At 30.1% G+C, this 24110-nt stretch overlaps 1 protein-coding gene across 4 annotated transcripts in view; it reads left to right on the forward strand.

Moving 5' to 3' along the window:
* Fhos (Formin homology 2 domain containing) overlaps nt 1-24110 on the forward strand; it is a 183127-nt gene that overhangs the window by 21946 nt on the left and 137071 nt on the right. The window contains exons 1-2 of one of the 4 annotated variants that reach the window (XM_029309241.2): nt 3497-3734; nt 7644-7995. The exons of the other annotated variants lie outside the window; for them this stretch is intronic. Coding sequence (XP_029165074.1) covers nt 7825-7995 — 171 coding nt within the window. The 5' untranslated portion in view covers nt 3497-3734; nt 7644-7824. Of the gene's footprint in view, nt 1-3496; nt 3735-7643; nt 7996-24110 lie in introns of those variants that run through there. 4 annotated transcript variants of the gene reach the window in all.

The raw sequence follows: 24110 nt of genomic DNA on the forward strand, positions 1-24110 counted from the left end.
CTGTATGTTGATGTGTTTATAATGCTTTTATTCGATTATTTTTAATGAAAAATCTATATATAAATAGAAAACATAAATCAAAAAATTAATATATAACAGCATAAATTTTCAAAGGTGTAAATAGACATCTCAAAAAAAGCAAATAATTAAAAGTTTTAAGTTGTATCTAATAAAACATAATAATTAATAATAATATAAGTAATAATAATTAAATTAAAAAGAATAGTAAGCTTTTCTAAAGGAATGTTTAAAAATAACTCATTTTTAATTACTACATTGTTTTTTTTACATTATGTCTGAATTAATTTTGTTTAGTTTTTCATTTGGCATTTAAGCTTTTGTAAAAATGAGCATCCCCAAAAACGAAAGCAAAAGGAATATATTGTAATTAAATTAATATTTTTATAATAATTTTATAATAAAGTTATTAGTATAACTTTTATTACTTTGGTTAAAGTATTGTTTGAATAAATTCTCTGTGAAAATGCAACAAATTTGTTTACGAGTTTCATATCAAAAAGATGCAAGAACACGCGTTTTTATGTCTTTTCTTTTTTAAAAATTATGCATTTATTCGTACTTATTATTTCAATATTCTTGCTTATGATACCCTTGTCAATAGTCGTACGTAGACGATGGATAGCTCGGCATGACTACACCAAAAAAGTCTGTTAACAAAGACTTACGAAAGAATGGATGAGATCAAGAGGTATGCGCGACATTATTGTTTCTCACGAGGGATGCACGAAAGAGCTTCTTGCTACCCTTCTACACTTCTTTTTGTGTTGCATACAAAGCAAAATTAACAATAGAGTCTTGTTTATTGAGTGCATACTTCGTTCTTCGTATATTGCGACTCGCTTCATAATTACTCACTGTGACGTCGGCGCAATTTTCATTAAAGTTCAAAGATCTTGTCTTACTACATATATAGTAGAATTATAAATTATGCGAATTATTAGAATAAAACAAATAAATAATTTTTATTTTTCTGTGTGTGTGTGTGTGTGTGCGATAAAAAAACTATTAAAAATAATTTTTATAATACGTCTTCTGCGTATATTACGTAACAATATTCTACTTTATTATATGATCTGAATCTTTATTAGATAGAAATATATATATTAAAATTTTTATAAATAGAAAATATAAATTAACTATAAATTCAGATATGCACATTTATATATACATTTTAATTTGCGGTTAATTTACAATTTATATTGCAATGCAAATGCAATTTAGTAAAACAAAAAGATTCGTAATTAGTTTATCACTCTGCTCGATCGTTATGCAAAAGTCACTTATATATTGCCGCTATATCATGAGTTGGCAGCTTTAGTATCTCTCTCTTCCTTCACAATGAACCCTCCATCACGTTTCTATGGGCTCAGCAACCCCTTTTGTGCTATTTGAGCCCTCCTATGGGAACTCGTTTGTAGTACGCCGTCGACAATACGTATAGTCGCGCTTATGGTTTCATGTCATATATTGCGTTGGATGTTGATTTTTTTACAGCACGATATTGTCATTTCAGTTACTCTTTGTTTGCTTTCTCTTCGGTAGATTATTATTCTTTGTAACTTTTTGAATCGTTTCTTATTCTTATTTTAGCCATCACTATTATACTATTAATGCTATAATTCTTTAGATTTTATATGTATATTATATACAAACTAATTAGTATTGCAAAAATTATAGCATTCAATACTAATTTTTTAAATAATCGATCTTAAATATATATATATATCGATTAAACACTCTTATTATTAAAATCTAATTAATTTAGAATTTCTGAATATATTTATGACATACGAAAATTATTTGTAGATTCAAAATTATCATTTTAAATTTTAATAGGCTAAAAAGTGCTAGAAGTGAATAATAGTGCGTTAGTTTCAAGGAAGATTAATTTTTTATTGAAACTTATTAGCTATGCACGGAGTACAACTTTTCCTTTTGTTACGATACTGACAATAAGTAATTAAATAAATTTCAATTTAAGATTTTTATTTTAAGGGGTAACATCTAGTCCAAAGGCAAAAATCATAGGTTGTTTTTGTGAATTTTTTGTGACGTTGCTACTGAATCGATCAATGTGAAATTTTCAGAGCTGAATATACTTGTCCTGGGGTGCAAAAATATATTTTTATTTTCAGTTTTATTACAAAATGGCGGCTCAGCAGCGCGCGGAAAGAGAGTCAAATTTTTGTGAGGCGTCGCGCGCTGCTGAACCGCCATTTTGTAATAAAACTGAAAATAAAAAATATATTTTTGCACCCCAGGACGAGTATATTCAACCCTGAAAATTTCACATTGATCGATTCAGTAGCAACGTCACAAAAATTCATAAAAACAGCCTATGATTTTTGCCTTCGGACTAGATGTTACCCCTTAATAAATTTCTCTCGATATTTTTCTCGTCTATGTTTTTTTAAGGGAAGGTCGAGGAAATTTATTAAAATAAAAATCTCACGCAAAATGAGATTTATATTTTAATTACTTAATATTGAACAAAAATTATTTGTGCTCTGTGCATAACTAATTAGTTTCAATGAAAAATTAATTTTCCTCGAAATCGACTATCATCTGCATTTGTCTCTTTCCAGTTTGTTAAAATTTAAAAATTATAATTTTAGATATACATATAATTCTCAGCATGCTAAAATTGTTCAACATTTATGTGAGAGCTTTCCCCTAAATTCTTAATTAAAATTATAATCATTTAAAAATATCTTAAATTTTTTAAAATATATCATATATATTAAGATATATATTATATTATATATTTAGATGTTTTAAATTTGTTCATTATATGTATATAAAATTTGAAAATCTTTGGTTATCTGTAGAATCTTTCAAAGTATAACACAATCTATACTAAAACAATGAATATTTCTTTAAATAAATTAAAACAAGGATTGAAAAGAATTCTTTACATCGTACACGATATTAAAACAAAGATTCAACATCTATGTCAGAAAAAGATTAAAGTATAACGCAAGTAGTATAACCAAACGATAGCTCCTCCAACTCTACAATCAACTATAAAACATTTAACTATAAAATCAATTTTGAAGTGTAGCGCATTCTATATAAACGATGAATATTTCTTTAAATAAATTAAAATAAGGATTGAAAAGAATTCTTTACATTGTACACGATATGAAAACAAAGATTCAACATCTAAGTTAACAAGTAGTATAATCAAACGATAGTTCCTACATAACTCTGATAAACTCCTTATCGTGAATGAGAATCCATTGAACGAAAAAATCCAGAATAGTAGTATTCACGATACGTTCTCAACAATATCAAATAAATATGTAAATGTATAAAAATCGATTTACAGTTTTTGCGAAAAATTGAACACCGGCACGATTCAGGTTGCCCGCAAACTAGCGTGTGCGGCGGAAGGGGGAACTGTAGCGCCGCGTGGCGGCGACACCGTCGTTCGCGGGCGACAGGTGTCCGCGGCGGCATTCAGTGTCGCGGTGGCCGTGCGCGAGGTAGGGTGTGTCGTTGCGCGTCGCGTATAAACGTACGTGGTTGCACCAACTTCAGCTCCATTTCGCACCGCGTCCGTCTCGTTCTCCTTCGTCCTGCGGTTTCCGCGTTTGTTTTCCCTCGTATCGCGGATTCGCGAGAGCACGTGCGTTTTCAGCCACGCGCGGAAGAGGTGCGCGTGTTATCCCATTCATCGAGACGGCGGCGGAAGTGCGCGTGTCGAGCCAAAGGTGAGTGTCTTCCATTCCGCGCAGACTCCGCGCGCTCTGAAGTTGCTCCGAAACGCGCGCTTTCATTACGCGCGTCCGCAGGGTGGCGGACCGTTTTCCCGCCTTTTGTTCCCGCTTTGTAGAGATCTCTCTGTGCGTCAATGATAAAAGTCGAACGGAACTCGTAGATATTTTGATAATTTTCGGTAAGCATGCTCGATAATTACGGTAATGATAAACGATCCAAGGCAGCACGTAGGAACTCGCACTGATATTTCTTGAATTAAATCGCATCTATGCGTTATTTTCTATTTTGGAGCACTGCAATTATCACAAAGAAAATGTGAATTGTGTAAAGATTACGTACAATGAGACGATAAAATAGTAAATATAAATAATGTTTCTTTTAATTTATATTGTCAAAAATTATTGATAACAGTATACTGTTGAGATTGAATATACTCTATCAGCTATCTTATTAGTCACTTATATCTTAAAGAATAATTAAGCAATAATAATATGGAAATAATTACTTAATATGCGAATTTATAAGTAGGAATATTTTTTGTAGATTGACAAAAGTCGAGAGATGTACTTAACGTAAAATTAGAATACGATGATATATTGAAAAGATATTGGATAGATGATCTTTTATTTTCGTTACAAAGCATGTATTTCATGCTTCGAAGTACACATGCTCATAAATATTTTTTGTCAGTGTTGTCATGTATCGATAACCTATTTGATGGAAATATATATGTACATAATCGACTTTTCAATAGCAGAGATATTCCTTGCTACGAAATAGAACGTAGAAATATTATTGTTTATATAAATTATTATTGTTTGGAAAGTCGTCAATAATAATAAACAAATATTTTATTTTTTATTTATAAACTGAAACTGATTTCAATAACAAAAATAATTTTAATATACATACATTATCTTTATATTTGTGACCAAAATGAGATATGGAGATTGTAAATAAACCGGTCAATTTTATGTTTTAGTTTCTCAATAATATTGAAATATCGTTAAATATTGTCTATTATATATTCAGACTTTATTACGCGCGACGTATTAATAATCGCGGCTCATCTAATCGAAATATTTTCACGTGAATATTACATAATTGGTTTGTGTTTGGAGTAATTTTGTAGAATGTTATACATCTCGCGACTGATTCTGTCGTTTAATCGCTCTATCGCTGAAAAATATTATTTATTTCGGAGTTAGTTAGCACGTACAGACGCGATAGGTCCGGTTCACGTTCACTGCTCCGTCACGCTTTTTTTCAGTCGTTCACCTTCGGCTGTGCCTTGTGCGAAATTTTCGCGTGATCGTCGACGATGTAAGTCGCTTGGAAACAGACACGTTATTGGATTCGCTCGAAAAGTCGTTTATCATCTTCTTCTAACGATTTGTAGCCTTGAGTGGCAGTTCACTAATATTTCTGTATTTTCGGTTTAATAATGGAATACCTATTAGAAAAGAGAATTATATTGTATATTATAGAATTAAATTATATATTAAAGATGCTCCAAACATCAAAATATCATAAATTTAATATATTGCAAAACAAAATGTTTAAAAATTTATGTATCATTTTTAGAGACATTCGACATTATAAAAAAATATTTAAAATATGCGATATATATGTGTATTAAAATATAAAATGTTATATATATAAAAATCGGGAAATGCGACATAAAAATAATGTGGCACTCCGAAAGACAGATTTGTTGATTCAGGCGAGTTTGGGAATCCACGCGAGTTCGATCTCTCGCATCGCGATTGCATCTTGATCGCATGAATCTTTCGTCGACCACAACCATGTACATTTGTATGGCGCAGACTCGTTTTCCCTTCTAACTCTCCCTCTTCTCCTCGACATCTCCCCTTTACTCTCTTTCTTTCCATTTACCAATATGTTTCTCTCTTTTCGTTCATTTCTCTTTCTTTGTTTCCACCTGGGTTTCTCTTTCTCTCACACACTCGCCCATTCTTTACCTGTCCTTTCTTCATCTCTTTCTTCAGTTGGAAGAAGAGAAAGAAGGTTCATTTGCGAATAAGAACAATACAAAGAGACGAGATGACGAGACAGGTCGGCACGTACTAATAATGACAGCTCGCAATTTTATTTTGCGCCTGACGCCGATTTTCTTACGAGTCTACAATGTAAGAGAGTCCATGATGCATGAATAAAGATTATATTCGTGCATAGGCGTCGAGAATGCATAATTCGATTGCTATTGCTCAGTTAAAAAGAATACAAAATATCGTGATATTGGCTTTGAATTTTTTTATACAATCTCCTCTTTATCGAGTCTTTATCCGATTAAAAAATAGCAGGATTCTTATACACATATACAATACTTCCATATTATTTTCAAATTTATTATTACTGACTTATAAAATAAAACGGTAACCGTAGTCTTTAACTAAAACCTGCGGTCGATAGTAATATTTTCTTTATTTTAGTACGTTTATAAAAGAAAAATACTGTTTCTTGTAACGTAACATTTTCATGCTAGAAATGGTGCATAGTAACGTGATAGCATAAAGATGTGAGAACCGGTATAGAGCAAAGCGCTTTTTCATAAGTTGTTGCAAGTTCTTCCCGCGCAAACCCGGTATAATCGCGACATGTTATAGCGAAGATTGTAGTGTGGGGATTTAGATTTTTGAAGTTCGATCAACTACAAGCAAGTTTCTACTGCATCGAGTAGCTACAACATTCCACTACATCAAACTTTGTATAAGGTCTACTAACAGATGTGTGAATGGTACCAATACTTGGATAATCGTCTTGCAATCGAAATAATTTTTATAGTTATAAATTTTGCGAAGCTGTAATATATTTATATCATCTAGATCAAAAACAATTCAGATTTTTTTTTAATTTTAGGAGAGAGAAGAAGAAAGAAAGCTTATTTATAATTCTTAAATTATTGTGAAAAATCTAATTATTGAAAAATTTATTTGCAAGCTTGAATGTAAAGGAAAGAAGTTAATATAACGATTAACTGATATAAAACTTTATATATTTTTTAAATAAAAAAATATCCAAAAACGTATAATAAATTTTCAATTTTTTAAATATGAAAATCTCAAACAGATGAGAACATTTTCGTTGATTTTGCTTTGACTTAATAAATCGATAAGCGAGTGAAAGGAAACTTGAAGGTCAATGACCGTCTGAAAACGAAGTGGTTACCGATTGCATTAACGATGATAATTGCAGTCCTAGATTATTATGATTCTAACATTGCCACTTTCACGGGTACTTAATACGTATTCTCTCTGTCGCGATTCCTACGTGTGCTGAAAAATCTTTTATGATTGGCAGATTGTTCGGAAAATGAAAACAAGTAGATAGACAGATCTACAGTTCGATAAATATACGCAAGTTGTCTCAAGTTATCTAGATCTTTATTGAGGAAAATATAATATCGGATAGAATAATAAAAACGACACTGAAAAGTTCGAACACGCTGTGGTTAAATATTTACGCTGCGGTTGTGCTTTATCTGAATTTCAATTAAGAAGTTTTCAACCTGTAGACATTTTTTGTGATTTATGAACAATATTTTCTCGGCTAATAATTTATGAATTATTCAGTTTTTGTCAGAAAGAAACTCTGTTCTGATAAAATAAATCGTGAAACATATATATAAAAATATATATATGTATATTCTATGAATATATTTTTACATATAATATATATTAAATATATTTTTCAAATATATAAAAAAATATTTCAATGTTAAAACAAAATTATGAAAGAATCTCGAATTATGTTTAGGTTTTGAGTAATTTGTCATTCATATATTGATGCATTTTGAGATCTCATCAGCGAGGACTAAGGGCGAGCGTAATTAGCAGCGAATAGAAAACAGGAAGTTAAGGAATATTTTTATTTCATTTCAGCCGCCGGATCGAAATAAATCGGCCGAATACGTCAAAGCGCATTGCGTGAGTGTGTGACGGCGTGCGCACACAATTTTTGTGCGCACGTGACAGGGAGTTGGGGGTGGGGTAGTGGATCTTGTCACCTTTTTTCGGAACGAAGAATTGCGAAAGTTTTGGCCGGTCCCGCTGGCGGGAAGAAATGTATCGCCAGATGTTCTTCACATGTCAAGTGCAATATCTCAACGACGTCGATCCATTCAGTTATCCAACCCTTTATCCAGTTAATCCTCCCGATCACACCTTCAGCGCGACCTTGCCGCTAATCAACCAGCTCGCTGCCGTGCATCGGCTTCTTCAGGCGCCACACAGGGTAAGTCATTAATTACTTTCGGTCTATTAATATTCCGATGAGCTGGGATGGCATTAAACGAGTGCCTGAAATGCAAATATATGCCTCACAGAAACATTTGTAATGATTTTTTTTCGAAACTGATACCTAATCTTTGAATGTATTTTAATGTTATAAAAAACACGCATATGAAAAAACGTATTTTTATATTTTTTAACGCAGAAATGGTCAAATTAAAAACATTCTGTGCTCCAATATTGACGAGAGTGAGATATATATAAAAAGAAAAGTTATAAAGAATAGTTTTGCGATATTAAAAACGCGTTAAATAATTTCATTAAAAATCTTACGAAATAAATTTCAAACATTTAAAAATATTTAAAAATGAAGATAAACTTTTTAAATTGTAATTGTATATTTTTTACGAAGTATATACGATGTTTTTCTTTCATTTCGTAACTTTTGGATTCAAATATTTTAGATAAAAGCTTTGCAAATTAATTAGATTGCCCAGGCATTAATTCAGCCGCTTAGTATTAATGAGTTAAGTTTTCGTTCTACGAAACTCTTCATTTTTTCTTGTTCCTTGTCTTTCGATTACTTAATGAAGAACTTACTCGAGGGAGTACAAATCAAGATATTGAGAACGTAAACTTTATTATGAGTGAGATTGTAAAGGAAAATATGTAAATTGTAATGAAGAAGTCAATTATCTTCTTTTAAATATTATTTATCATAGATTTTATATTCCAATTAATTTCACATGTTGCGTACAAGTACATATTCCGTTTTATAATATGCATCAAAATTCTTTAATTAGCTATTTGCTGTAGCAAAGTGTCTAAGCATCTTTAAAATATTTGTAGTTTTAATTATCTAAAATGCAATACTCAACATGCATTAAAATTTGCCACGAATTGATTGCTGTTATCAAATAATTTCGTTGTGTAGCATCAATATGAATTGAATTTAATATTATTATGTACTTTATATATTTATGATTTAATCATTATATATCTATTATTAATAGATCTATATATCTATTATTAATAGATCTATATATCTATTATTAATTTTGATTTATACATATCTATTATTAATAGATTTATATATATATTATTAATAGATTTATTATATGTAATATTGTTATTATATATTTCGCGTAATATTCGTAAATATCTTTATATCAATCAGAAAAATTTTTTATTTATATGAATCATTTTGTTATCATCTCATATAGCATTTCATCATTAAGTAAAGTTGAAGACAAAGTAAGTATTTTTTATCTGTTAATAAGAAAACTGTAAACATTTATTTGTTTCTCGAACATATAAAATCGTGCTAAAATATCATTTATTTTGCGATATTTGCACGTCACTTGCTTGCGATATTTACACGTTAAAATGGTTATAAATTTTATGGTTTAATTCAGTAATTCCGCTTCAGAATTCTATTGATATCGTCACATCTTTTTAATTTTATCTTTATGATCACATGTTTGTATTATTACGATTGATGTTTTACCATTAAATATTGGGTTTTTTTGTGCCAGATTGTGCACGAAATTTTACGTGTAAAAGTATTTATAACTTTCACGCACATATAATATTTAAATTATATAAAACTTTGTACATAATATTAAATAGATTTTTTGTAAATCGTCGCGCGATACAAAATAATTTTATAAAGCCACTAATTTTTTCTTTCATAGAATAACAGAATATTATATTTAAATTGAAATAAACAAACGGAAAAAGTATATAATTTTATTTTAAAATAGTAAAAGTAGTATAAATTGACTTTTTTGAAGTATTGTATAATTAGAGAGTTTAAGCATTTGAGTAAATTGGATATACATTTTATAATATAATAGTATATTAAAGATGCAATAATATGCTATTACATTAAATTAAAATAATATTTATAAAAATATTTAAAAAATATAATTTTTGAAAGCGGCATTGTGTTACTAATTATTTATCTTTTATAATTCACTTTGAGGTTTTTACATTTGTAAGTTTTATTGTTAGAGCGCATTTCAATGCAATTGGAAATTTAAAGATATAAATTTAAAATATAAAGATAGAGAATGTAATTTGCCATTATCCAATATGTTTTATTCATTGTTCATAGAATCGCGCATTAGGTTCATCCTTCAAAATTTATTACATTAAGAGTTTACCGATATCGAAGCTGCGCATAGTCGTTTGCTCGTTAAAATAACTATAAAGTAACTACTATAAATTGGCGTTATTAAAATTATCCAATCGGAGAGAAATATATTCCCGGCATTATACTTCATGGGAACTTTTGCACACATATTATAAATTTGGCACGTCTTCTATATGAATTATGTTTAGATGGTCCTTCTAGTCAAATATTCTTCTAGAATATTAATCGCTGTTTAAAGGACATTACATATAGTTACATTTCAAAGCGGAATTTGACAAAAAAATATAAAGGAAAGAAAGCTTAGTGTAAAAATAAAATTTTGCGTATTTAATACTTTCGACAAACTTGTTTTTAATTCATCATTAAATGATGAAAAACGAATACATAAAATATTTTAAATTTTTAATTTTTTTCATTGCTGTTAAAAGCAATTTTATACATATAAGAACTCTTACATTAATGAGAAATATTTATGCAAATTTGAAGTTATCTTTTTTTTGCGTTAACATCGCACTAATTGCATTAGTATTTGTTACATGTATTTGTGAATAACAGAGGGAACAATGAATGTGAAGCTATGCGGCGCGACATAAGTGTTGTTTGTATAATTCCGCTCGCAAATTATAATTTATTTTGCAAAGTACTAGAGAAATTGGAGAACAAAGTATAATCTTTCAGTTTCAATTCTAACTTCTATAATCCATGTGATATGCTTGTTCTTTTATAAACTAACAATAAGTAACGAAAGACACGTATTGTTGCACAATGTTCTGACATTTGTCTCAAGCTTTTGATTTACATAATCTTTCTCTTGTTGAAACTTATACCACAAAGTACAACAGTATTATTTTATTTAATAATTATTATGTTTTGATGAATATTAAGAGCTTTGAATCCAGAATTTTATTATACAGATATAATTTTAAATAAAAACTTAATTTCTCTCTCTCTCAGATCTATTTAACAAAATATTTAATAATGAAATTGGTATTTGTCTTAATTTTGGTTGAGAAAATTATATATTCGTGAGCTGATACATTGTTGAAATTATTACGCAAATCTCACGAGACATCATGTCTACCAGTTACACATTGCGGCACGTGCCTCCTTTGTTTGCTCCATCATCGTTTCTAGGACGGTCCCTTCAAAGCCACCACTATTGTATGTGTGTATAGCTAAATACTATTGCATCGTGTCACTTAACCTCAACCGGCTACCTTCCTGACTGTATATTCTGACCTAATTGTGCTATTCTGTCATAACGTTCCCCAGAGTAGTTCTAGCAATGCAATCCTTTCGTGTTGGTCGTATTCGCGAAATTTGCTTTGGACGATTATATTTCAGCGGAAGTTTGCGACTGTTTTGTTGCTAATTATAATTAGTTTATTCCTTGATCCAATTTTGCTTGAACAAATAGTTATAGCTTGTTGAAAAACAAATCACATTGTTGTTTTTGTATGAAAAACTAAATCTTTTTTAGAATATACGTATATTATTTATGTATGTAAATAATATAAAAGTAGAATAATGAATATTTTTGTTAGAACAGATTTTTATTCTGAAATTAGTTTACAATTAACGCAATATGACATTCACAAAACGATGAAAAAAAAATCAATTTAGATGTCTGATATCAGCTATCGATATTTCGATAAATTATATAACGACGAACGTTATTACGGAAGATTAACTGAATAACAGGCGTGTAACGAATCAACGTGATATAAGTAGAGACCATGTAACACTTTAATTCTCTCTCGCATCCTCTTCCTTGTACCTTGAAGGTTTGAACGATCCGTGAAATGTCTGCCGGCCCTCTTCGGACCCTTCGGCAGTTCGCCGATGTAACGGTACATTTCAGAGCATTACTCTCTCTCAGAGAAAGAATAAAAAGTTCGTTTACGGCTTGGGTATTATATACCTATAGGTATTTCTGGCCGATGTACCGGTTATCTTGAGAGGACACAGTGGCGAGTTCTTGCAGAGTTACTCCTTTACTACTCGTCCTTCAATTTCGCCCTTTCGAACAGTGTCTGACTATCCCATCTGAGCATTTTTATTATAGATGCGAGACTTTAAATCATGTGAATTTTTAATGTGCCTAGGATACATTATATTTTTCATAATATACATCTTTATGTGCTAATGTCTCAATTAATTTCATTGCAATAACATTTTGAAATATACGACGAAAGAGATAAAGATGCAGATTTATTTAAATCATGTTACAAGTAAATAAATTAAAAATTTTAAATTATTTGTGAAATCGGAAAACATTTGAATACATTTTACTCAGCTTCTAATTGTAAGTTACCGTTACACGTTTATTTTAGATACGCGCAATAAAAATGTTATAGGTATTGCATACGATATACATTTTAAGAAGTTAATATTTTTTTATCTCTTTTCTTTTCTATTTTCCTTTTGCAAATCTCAAATTAAATTATTATTATTATATAATGATTTAATTATATATACATATACATTTTGAGGAAATGAAAGAAATTAAATATTATTAAAGAATTTTTTGAAAATTATTTGAGAGTAAAGCTTTAAGAAATTGCTTAATTGGAATAATATTATTTCAACTTTAACAATTTATTTTAATGCGTAACAGCTATCGAAATTGTCTTTTTTCACTTCATCTTACATTCAGACAAGGTGCGATTAATTTTACCATCTCCATCCCGCTATTTCACTTAACGTCACAGAAACGGCAAAGTTTTATGAGAAACGGAGCGCTCTTTTCGGATTAATTTTTTTTCTCTCCTCCCGCTATTGAATGGTAATGGAGAGAATTACGATTTCGATTTATGGGCGGTTACACTTCATAGCCTTAGAAATTTCGGTTTTATGACTGCGCGCGGCTTATCCTTCGCCACCGGCAATGGACTGCAAAGTGCAACCGCTATCGTGGTCGTGCTATCGAATAACGATATCACAAAGAAAGAAAAACATAAATCACGGAGGGACACGCGAAGCTTTTTTAAACGAGTTCTCGTATCGTTGCGGTATCGAGAGTCTGCCGAAAGATTAGCCGAATTCAACGGAACGTATCATTGATAACCGATTCTATGCCGGTTAATGTTACCACGACACCGGCTGCAGAAAAATTAATCATATCGCTCGGCCTTGTAGCTGAGGCGATTTGCACATCACATTTGAGGCGGATCGAAGATTAAAGAGTTTTAACATTGCACAAATTATATTATTTATAATACTGCAATTTCTATATAATTCGAATTTATATGGTAATTAAAACTTTCACTTATTATATATTCGTTTAATTATGAATTATGGAACATTATATTTTATCCTGCTCATGTTTGAAATAACTCTCACTTATTATATATTCGTTTAATTATGAATTATAGAACATTATATTTTATCCTGCTCATGTTTGAAATAACGATATTTTTTATTAGTTGAAAATTATTTTAATATTGTAATATATCTTCTGTATTTTTTTACTCAGAAAAAAGCTTGCTTCCCAGTTTTGATATAACGATACTTAGTGTCATTTATATAAAAATTAATTAAGTAATGAAAAACAGGAAATAGGAAAAAACTCAGGTAGAGATAAAAAATGATAAAAATGGAAGGAACATTACACTAATATTGTATATGAATAGATAGAAGGAAAAATTGAAAGGGTCGAGACATTTTAGCGAGGAACGAAATAAAGATAGAATGTAAAGTAGAAAATGCAGCAATAAAAAGATATTTGTTTTAAGCTGCTTATACAAACGAGCATAAATGCACGAATCGTCGAATGAAGTCGCGTTTGTGGGATCTGAAGCCGCGAGAGAGAAGCGTGAGGAACTTTTCTCGCAGCTTGCTTTTCCTAGCTTTGCCACATCCGAGCTCGCACGTATCCCGAGAAGTTAACTTGTCGGAAAGCAAACGGACGAAAATGTTGCGTTTATCTTTGACCACGCAGAAACGAGGCAGAAAAGTTTCCAGAGTAACGAAGAAAAAGTAATTTGTGATAAAATAGCATTTTCGATTTCAACGAGTTAAAATGTAAATCTCGCGGAAGAATTGTAGCTTGCAAATGTGTGTGATGGAAAATTTTTGCAAAGCTTTACAGATAAGAACAAAAGTGGACAAATATTATGAAAATTAATTTTATGATTAATTTTATATTAATTTTATAAATAAATTAATTTTAGAAAAATATGTATATGACATTTTATAGATTATGAAATCTTTTGCTTCTTTTTATTTAAAAAAATTTTATAATAGATAAAATATATCTGTCCAACACACACACACACATAATTTTATTATAAAATATAATTTTATTATAAAAAGCTAAAAATGTCTTACAGTATACATTTAGCTTCTCGTAATACTTGAGCGTGATGTGTGTGAAGAAAAATGGAAATAATTTTATTAGACATGCGAAGATTAATTAGGGTTAGTTTAGATTTTACAGATAACGCTTAACGATTAATGTCAATAAAAGGTTGAGAGAAGAGTTGTCTGTGTAAAGAGAGATTGCATGTGAGTACATAAAATATAATTAATTTAAGAAGGCGTACTCTTTGAATTTATGTATCTGCAGGTCTATCTATCTCGTCTATAACGAATGAGTCACGCCTTTCCCGCGTTATGAGGAAATTTGCGATTTCCGTTATACTCTCTTTAGAAAAATACTCAAGGAATATAATAGATAAATCAGCTGTTTCGAAAATAGTATGCTTTTTTAATCATATTACACCAGGAATGTTGTATCAACTTGATTTCGTATTTAAATTTGTCGTATTACAATCTTGTTTACAATATGCTTTCCGCGAGCAATTCTTTTTTCCTCTCTTTTCTCTCTCTTGTTATAACAAATCTCGATAAAAATTCGATAAAATGTTATTGCTTGTCTACACAGAAATAAAATAAATAAACAAGTAGATGTATTTTTTCTTTTAATAAAAATAGAATTTTTTTAAATGAAAAATGTGAGATTTAGTACTCAATGTTGAAGAAGATAGATAACAGATATTTTAATTATTTGCTGTTACAACGCGTAATTTTCAAATTCGTATAGTTATTTAGTGTACTTTTTAATTATAAAAGACAGATATTTTTAATAGAACTTTATTGTCATATATGTCTACGTCATATTTAGCAAAGATATAATTTTATGAAACATATCTTGTAATTTTCTAATAAATTTTATGTACTAGATTTAAAAAGAAAATATTAATGCAATCTCCGCACGGATATAAAAATCTTTCAAATGCTTGAGTGTTATGAATAAATTAATAAAATATATTAATTATAAATTTATATTATAAATATTATAAATAAAATATATTTATTATAAATAAAAATTGTTGTATAGAATATTTCGAATATTACAAGAGAGAGAGAGAGAAAAAATAAATTTATAAATTATAAACAATTTATTCCTCGAGTTCCGCGGCATTTAATGTTTTATATAATAATTTTGATCATGAAAATCATAACGTGATCATGTCGCGTCCCCGTTTGAGACCTGAGAATCATCTAACAATAAGAGAGACGGTCCCCTTCGACCAACTCACTTACCTACCTACCTGTCTATCTCCTCTACAGTCAGCTGGTTCTCGTAGTTATAGGCGAGAGGAGAATGGTACAGACTTCTTTGTTGCATTCTGCTCTTGTGTGCACGACAACGTTGGCAGTGTCCAGTTTCATTGACGAGCGGCTCCGTAATTCTCGAGCGAGCGCTGGAATTTGTTTTAAAGGTATGCGGTGTGCGCAAGGAACGAATTTATAATTCCATCCACCGTGGCGCGCCGTCACACAGGATGATACACCCACAATCGGGATGGAATCTCCGTGTTGCATGTATTTTCATCTTCCAGCTCGCGTCAAACAACAACGGATTAGAGATCGAGCGTTTCTCCGCGCAAAGATATCGCATTCAGATTAGATCGCGAAATAGATGGAAACCCGCGAGGTAAAAGTTCTCTTATCAAACACTCTCGCTGTGCTATTTTATTCGGTTTTATAGATCTTAAACCCCACAAATCTCAAGCTTCACAAATTATTGTAAATTATTTTTAAGTATTATTTTTGAATAATTAGATAAAATTGAAATTTTAATAATAAATTTATTCTATATTTTCTCCATATTTAAAAATAGAATCAATAAAATTTAAAGAATCAAAAAAGAAGCTGCGGCAAATCTGAAATATTTTCTATATTTTCTATATTGTACCTTTTGTGAAATTTTAATCTATGAGAACGAGCATTAACACAATTATGTTGTTTATCTAATAAGTATATTCTTGCAATATCTGATAAATTGAGAAATCCGATATTGGGAAACTTCAGAAGGAGGCAAAGAAATTTTTTTGGGATGATCTCACCTTAGGCCGTTCATGAATGTCGCTAAAAATTCTCGTCCCGGTGGCTAAAAAGATGACATCCAAGGCAGATCAGAATGCAGGAGAAAGAAAACAAGTAAGGGAGATGCGCTGGGATGGGACGAGAAAGGTTTTGCTTTTCGAGTGCAATGATCCGCGCGACCGTCCGAACGATAAAGGCGTTACGGCATTATATATTTTGAGAGTGAGGAATTAATATTCATGAATCGTGACGAGAGAGAGAGAGAGAGAGAACGAGCGAGACACGGCTATGCAAAGAGATGATGGACAGGTTACGATCGAAATAAATGCGGTCGAGGTTTCGAAAATGATTGCAAATTACAGATTTTCGTGCGGAGCACTCGGATGGCGTTTACATCGCCGTGGCTGTTTGCGACCTTATTCGCGCGATGCTATACGGTATCTGAGGATCAATGACCCCTCTTTCGAACTGGCACTTCCGGAAGATATTATCCCCGAAACGGCGTAATGTTTCAGATCGCGGCTGCATTTACATAATCGCGTCGTAAATCCGTCGATTTTGCTACTTCGCGTATTTTTCCCATCTTTAATCTGGAATTTTTTTTTAGCCTTACAACATTGTCCCTATACATAATACAAGAATTGAAGTTAATTAAATTTCTTTTCTTAGAATTATATTTATAAGAATTTTTATTTTCGCAATAATTAAGACAGAATTGTTCGAAAGTTGAATTATTTGATGCGTTCATTCCTTTAGATCTGACTGACGGAATATGAGCTATAAGGTCTGTTAGTTAGATATAAATTATCACAGTCCGAGATTTCGTTTTTTGAATTTTTTTCCTTCATATTTTATAACCATTTGAATAGTACAACAACATTATTTTATTTATATTAATCTATATGAGAATAATAAGAATAATAAGAATATCTATAAGAATAATAAAAAAATCTTTCTCGAAACGTTAATTTAAAATTAACATTTATTGATGTTAATAAATAATTGCCACTTACAAAATTAATAATAACATCTTTATTTGATTGGAGCTAATTACCTGTATATATTTCTATATTATTTTAAAATGCAGAAATGTGAAGGATCTAAATTCAAATTTGCAGGAATTTATACTGCAAACTAGAAACCTTCCTAGAATATATGAGTTTTCTTTTAAAAATTCAAAGTTCTTTAGAGCGCATAATCCGAGAAACCTGCGAGCTAAATGTATTCATCCTCTTTAAAATGTAATTTTATACGTATCTTAAATGCTTATCTGCACTCGCAATCTACATTCTCATTAAGTAACACATCTTTTTCAGAAAGAGATTTATAAATATAGTTTTATATTTAAATAAAAATTTAAAATAGCGCAATTTAATAGAACACAGCTATAATAATCGTCTTATTAATTCTGATTTTGTTATAATTATCGCACATTTTGTTCGTAAAATTACGAAGAATTTGTGTGATATGATTTCATATTTCATTAGCACGTTGCGAAACGTACGCGATAAATAATATTTTCCGGCAATAAAGTCGCTATTTCCGAATTTCACGGCTTTGCGAACGCTTTATACGTGGTTGTAAGGCGGAGTTAACTTCTTTCTGACGTACTCCTCCGCGAAGCATTTCTGAAAGGCATAGCTTACATTTTGAAGGAAGGCGTCTCGAAAACATTTACATAATCGCTATGTAACTAAATTCCAGCACGAATCATCCGCAAATGTGGGATTCAGGCCGCTCAAAGAAAATAATGCTAACTTTTAATTATAAATTTCGTTGAACTCTGGTATTAAAAATCTATTATTATAAACGTACAAAATTAACATTAGAAATCAGGGTTTTTCTTAGTATTTAAACATATATTTTATAATTTATAATATTTTATAATTTGCAAATTGTTATGAAGTGTTTAATGTAGTTAAATTTATTTTTAAAGATTCATTCTTTTATAGGAATATTGAACGTTAGGTGTTATATTTTTTTAAATATTATATTATATATGTTGGACTATTTGGATTAGAAATTGTTTAATAATTTATTTTAAATGTATCTCCATCGCAAAATTACTTTCGATTTATCTTTTTTTTGACATCTAAAAGCCTAATACATATTTGCGGAATCTTGCGGAACTTTTACAGTATCCAAGAACAAATAAATCGCGAAATTGCTGTTCAGTTAGAAGATTATTGCTAGATAAAAAATTTCGCCGACATTTTTGTAATTTTTGAGCGCTTTAAAAATCATCTTTATTTACGTTCTTCGCTTTATATCGCAAAATGCACGGAAAATAGAAACAGAATCATCGTGAAAATTTCCAATAACTTGCGAAATCTCGTCGTCCATTCGCACAATGGGCGATGTCAGTTGACGATTATGTATGTGAGAAGGAGAAACATATATTTCTCACGTTATATCTTTCCTCTTTTCCTTCGCTTTGTGCTCGTATGTCCAGCCTGGGATTTTTCGATCCGTGAATTCTGCGCGAGTCAAGAACATTGAGAGATTTATTCTCGCAATAAAGAGCGTCGCGTTGATCCACGAAGCGTGGTTTACGAGAAAGTTTCGATTCTTGCTCGCGGAAGCTTAAGATATATCCTGAAAATGCAATATTATTTCCGCATTTACCTGTGTTTGTAAATCAAAAGGGTAATTAATACATATAATCGCAGATTTTCGACTCTCTTTAACAAAAACCACAATTTACTTTATTTAAGAAGCTTTTTTTGTTTAAACTATTATCTCTTTGTATGGACTTTGCGAGGAATGCAGTTGCTTCCATTAATCTTTCACGATAATTAATTTGTTCATACATTTGGAATAATAAGTAATCATTTAGTAATTTTTTCAAATTCTGATTTAGGGAATCATTACATTGGAATTTTAAAAAATATATTTCAAACAATCCGCATGTTTTTTTTAATAAAATAATGAAAAAATAATATTGCATATAAAATATATACACGGTATAAATTAAGAGTTTAACTAGGCTCTGTAATATATAAATATAAATTTAACATATATAAGATAGGCAATAAGAGCCAAATCGCGGATGACAGTGCGTTATTCTAAACGAAACTAAATTTTTTCGTTAGAATTAAATACCTGTGCACAAGGCACCAAATTTTTACTTGGACACGGCCAAGATATAAAATTGGAATAATCTCTACAAGAGATTTTTAATTCCATGTATCCCCTATTCCCCCTAAAGAAATAAAGTGCGAGAGAAAAATATAGATCCGAAAGTCGCAGAATCGGGAATCGAACCCGAGACCTTTCGCTTGCCGGGCGACTGCTCTTCCAACTGAGCTATTCAGATCCTTTCGATTCTATACTTTTCTCTGTTATATATATTAATGTTGGTAAATAAACGCCTTTAAGCCAGCGTGTATAAATTAAGAGTTTAACTAGGCTCTGTAATATATAAATATAAATTTAACATATATAAGATAGGCAATAAGAGCCAAATCGCGGCATTTCATGTTTGAAAATTATTTCAGAAAATATTTCGAAATATATTTATTTTAGAAAATTTGTGGAAATATATATTTTGTCGGAATATACGTAAATTAGATGTATAATCGTACACACAAATCAGCGCGCATTTGCGCCGTTTGGCAACGAGAAGACATCTTTATATTGCTTTGATAACAATCGATACTGTATCATTCTATTCCTACGTCTGCCAGCTGTACTGGAACGATAAATTCGCGTGCCGTCGTGCACCTCGAAGTTCCACGACAATACAGGCGAATCTCGTTGTGAATTTTTCGTTATGCGCATCGTATTGCGATACGCGAGACGTCGTTTACAACGATGGAATGAGATAGATCTCGAACGAATGGACTCCATATAACTGGTTTATGTCTTGAGGGCAAAGTTCTCTGCGAGCGTAAATGCAAGCACGCATAAAAGCACGACATTCTGATATATTCTGCGTCTCCACGTGCATGTAACTTCATAAACGCAAAATTCGAAATAAAATGCGACATCATTACGTTTTCAAAAAAAAAAAATAAATAAAATATACACATATTTTTGTCTTTTAGTTAGTTCACTAACAAATTGCGAACAAAATTTTTTAATAAAATTTTATTTTTGAAGTTTAAATGGCAAGAAGCTTGCAGTTTTTAAGAAAAAATGATATATCAAAATTATCATTAAAAATGCCTAATTTATCAAGGAATTTATATGTTTAAAAAATTAATAAAATGAAAGGAAAAGATAAAGTTCTGTTATATATTATATATTTTAATGAATCCGCGTATATACCGAAATAAAACATTTAAAATGCCGTCGCGAAGCAGTAGACAATATAGCATTGATAACAATGTTACGATATTGACGTCATAAGACTAATAAAATTTCCATTCTGTTAAACGATGACTCCAGATGCGCCTCGGATTTATGTTCATTGATTTGATTCTCTGAAATATTGAATGCGAAGGTTATTTTATTAATCTATCGACTGGAGACAAGCACTTGAAAAAGGTCGGCTGATCCAACTGAATCGAACAATTTAATCGGATAATAGTACCATAATTAAATACGTATCGACGATATGTCCTTCACTTGAAATACATTTTCACTGTCTGCTCACTGATAATGATTTCTAAACTAATTGGATAATACGGCATTTGATAATAAAGAGCTTCTTAATTCTTGATGAAGATTTTATCTGAAACAGAAGCTTTTATTTTATTTTTTATCTCTTATAAATATTGTGATGATAATAAGTTGATTATATAATTAGTAGATCATTGTATTGTTGTATATATTATAATGTTGTATATAGTATATAAATTTTATATTAATATTAAACTTTTCCACTGTATAAGATAGTTAAAAATAAAATGTTTTTTTCGAGACCAAACTGAATTTTAAAAACAATGTGCAGATAATTTATATTGTTTTTCCACAATTTTAAATTATATAAATATTTTAATTTTTGAAGTTTTTAATTATCACAATATTTTAAAGATAAAAAAATGTTTAGAACTAATAATTTTTTTTTGAATTTATGATTGAAAGAAAATACATAGTCCGTGACAATTTTCTCTTCTCTTGCATATTTCATAAAAAAGAAAGAAACGAATATTCAAAAACGTAATAAGAGTAATAAGATTGTGTAAGTGGATGATTAATATAGGGGGTGCAAATGTGTTTGTTCCAAAACCGTGGACACGCAATACATATTTAAAATGCAGTCACCGCGCGGTTTCATTTCCATATATGTTGTGAATTTTTGTATTTTTCTGCACACGATTTAGGCACCAGCTAAAGCAATGATTTATTAACTTTGCCGATCATGCATCGAAAAAAAGCCAGAAACCAGTTAAAATGTATATTTGTGAGTGTACGTGGTTACTGCGCAATGCTACGCATTTTTATATTTTTCTCCGCGTGCAAATATCTCGTATCACTTCCATCTGTATGCTGATCAAATAGCATCACTAATTTTAGCTATATTTCTTGTTTCTATTTTAAAACGTTAGGTTATATTTCGTATCTATATGTGCAGTGTCTGTGTATACTTTTTTTAAGTTATTGATTTTTGGGTAAAGTCAGAGACTGTGATATTTTTACTAAATTTTTTATAAAATTTTAATATAATTTACATATAAAATTTTATTATTCTCTTATTATAAATTTTTGCAATACAAATTTTACTATGATTTAAAATAAATTTTGCTTAAAATTGTATTTTTTTTTAAATAAGAGAAATTATAAAAACTTGGGACTCAAGTTGCAACAAAAAACTGCATATCACAAACTATATTAAAATCCTATAATTCGTAACAAAAATTTATTTTTTTATAGAAGAAAGATTGAATTCTATCTCATCTTTGAATATGCACATCAAGGAAGAGATAAATTCGAATATTTTGCTGAAAAATTATTAAATAGTTCTGCAACTATATATACATATATACAATTGAGACGATTTCGAGACACGCAGTATAACACAAATTCAAAGCTCGACATGTATTGATATACACAGGTGCGTGCGTGTGGGTGGGTGTATCGTGATCGAGAAAATAGTCGTGCGACCGGAGAGCATCGTCCTTTCTGTCTCCGGAAGAAAACTGGTTTGGATTTCGTGTCGGAGATGCCCGGGTATACCGAGAAATACGGAGGAGAGAACCCGAGGCAATCTAATACGTCAAAATACTCGTTCGTGTTCATTGTATCTTCTGGTCCTTCTCATAGGAAAGCCTTATATAAGAAATAAACCTTTCAGACTCGCGCAACTGTTCTTCATATCAGTTAAGTTTAAATGAAGTTGAACGTTCCTAACGAGAGTAAACTCGATTTCGAAACAACGCAGCTGAACCTTTCTTAATGAGCTTGGAGCTTCATTAATTCTTTCTTGTAATACCATATTGTCTTGTATATTAAAGCTTGCGTTGATCTGTGTGAAAAAAGACCTTTTTATTGATCTAATAATAGAAATGTTCTCTAGAACATTTATTTAAGTGTTCTGTGTTCAATCAGAGAATTAATTATTTTTAACAATAGTAAATAATAGTAAAAATTATATTTTATTTACAATATTATATATTACATTTTAGATTATATTTCACAATACTATGTAGTTTAATTTATCAGAAATTCGTAAAGCTTTTTTGACTTTTATATTTTCAAATCTACATATCGATATAGCATCAAATCAAATTTAATATATATATCAAATTTAAATTTATTATATTACACTCTCTCTACAATGTCGTTAGTTTCTAAAAAATTCACAAGGCAATAAAATTATTACAAACAAAATCACGATTTCCCGTCAACACACGACACGATGCTCTCGTATGCACACGATGCTCTTGTATGCATTTATGTGTGAATTCAAGGCATTAATTTTGCCGTGCCTAACATTATTCACATACTAGAACAAAATCGTAAAAAGAGAGAGACACATTCTTCCTGAATTTTCAATTTTCTTTTATCGTTATTCCAAGAGATAATAAAATTTTATTCATTTCTGGAAGTGTTCGCTCTCAAGTAGTCTTTTCGGAGTAAAGTATGATTTCATCTGTGAGACGAATATTTTTTTCGAGAAATGTGATGTATCGGAACGTATATTATATATCTGCGTTTAAAATATACGTAAATATTTTTAAATGGCTTGCAAATGCAAATAATGTGCTAAGCATAGTTGCAAAAAGATATGTTTATGTTCTTTTTCATATCAAGATTTAAAAAAAATATGCTTAATTAAAAAGACTACTTTAACAAATATTTTATAAAATTAAAATGTGAAATAAAAAAATTTCGAAAATTAAAGCAATTTAGGCAATTATATGTTTACAGTTACAAGTTGAATAATTACAAAAAATTATCGGATAAAGAGTATTATTATAAATTAATGATTAACTTGGAATTTAATTCAGAATTTCTTTGTAATTTAGAGAATATTTAATAGAAGTTATTTTATTTAAAAGAATTAATAATTTTACATTCGAAAAGTACGTACATACATAAATAATTAATTAATTTCAGTTTATCAGCTATCTTGGAAATAAAGTAGATACCTTTTAATGAAACATTCTTATTTGCCTATTAGTATTTTTACTGCATTCTTTATCTTACATTAACTCTGCCATATAATAAAAGATTTTGACACTACC

The sequence above is a fragment of the Nylanderia fulva genome, unplaced genomic scaffold (assembly GCF_048542155.1).
Source record: "Nylanderia fulva isolate GAGA-0341 unplaced genomic scaffold, ASM4854215v1 Scaffold19, whole genome shotgun sequence".
In the NCBI taxonomy this organism is placed as follows: domain Eukaryota; kingdom Metazoa; phylum Arthropoda; class Insecta; order Hymenoptera; family Formicidae; genus Nylanderia; species Nylanderia fulva.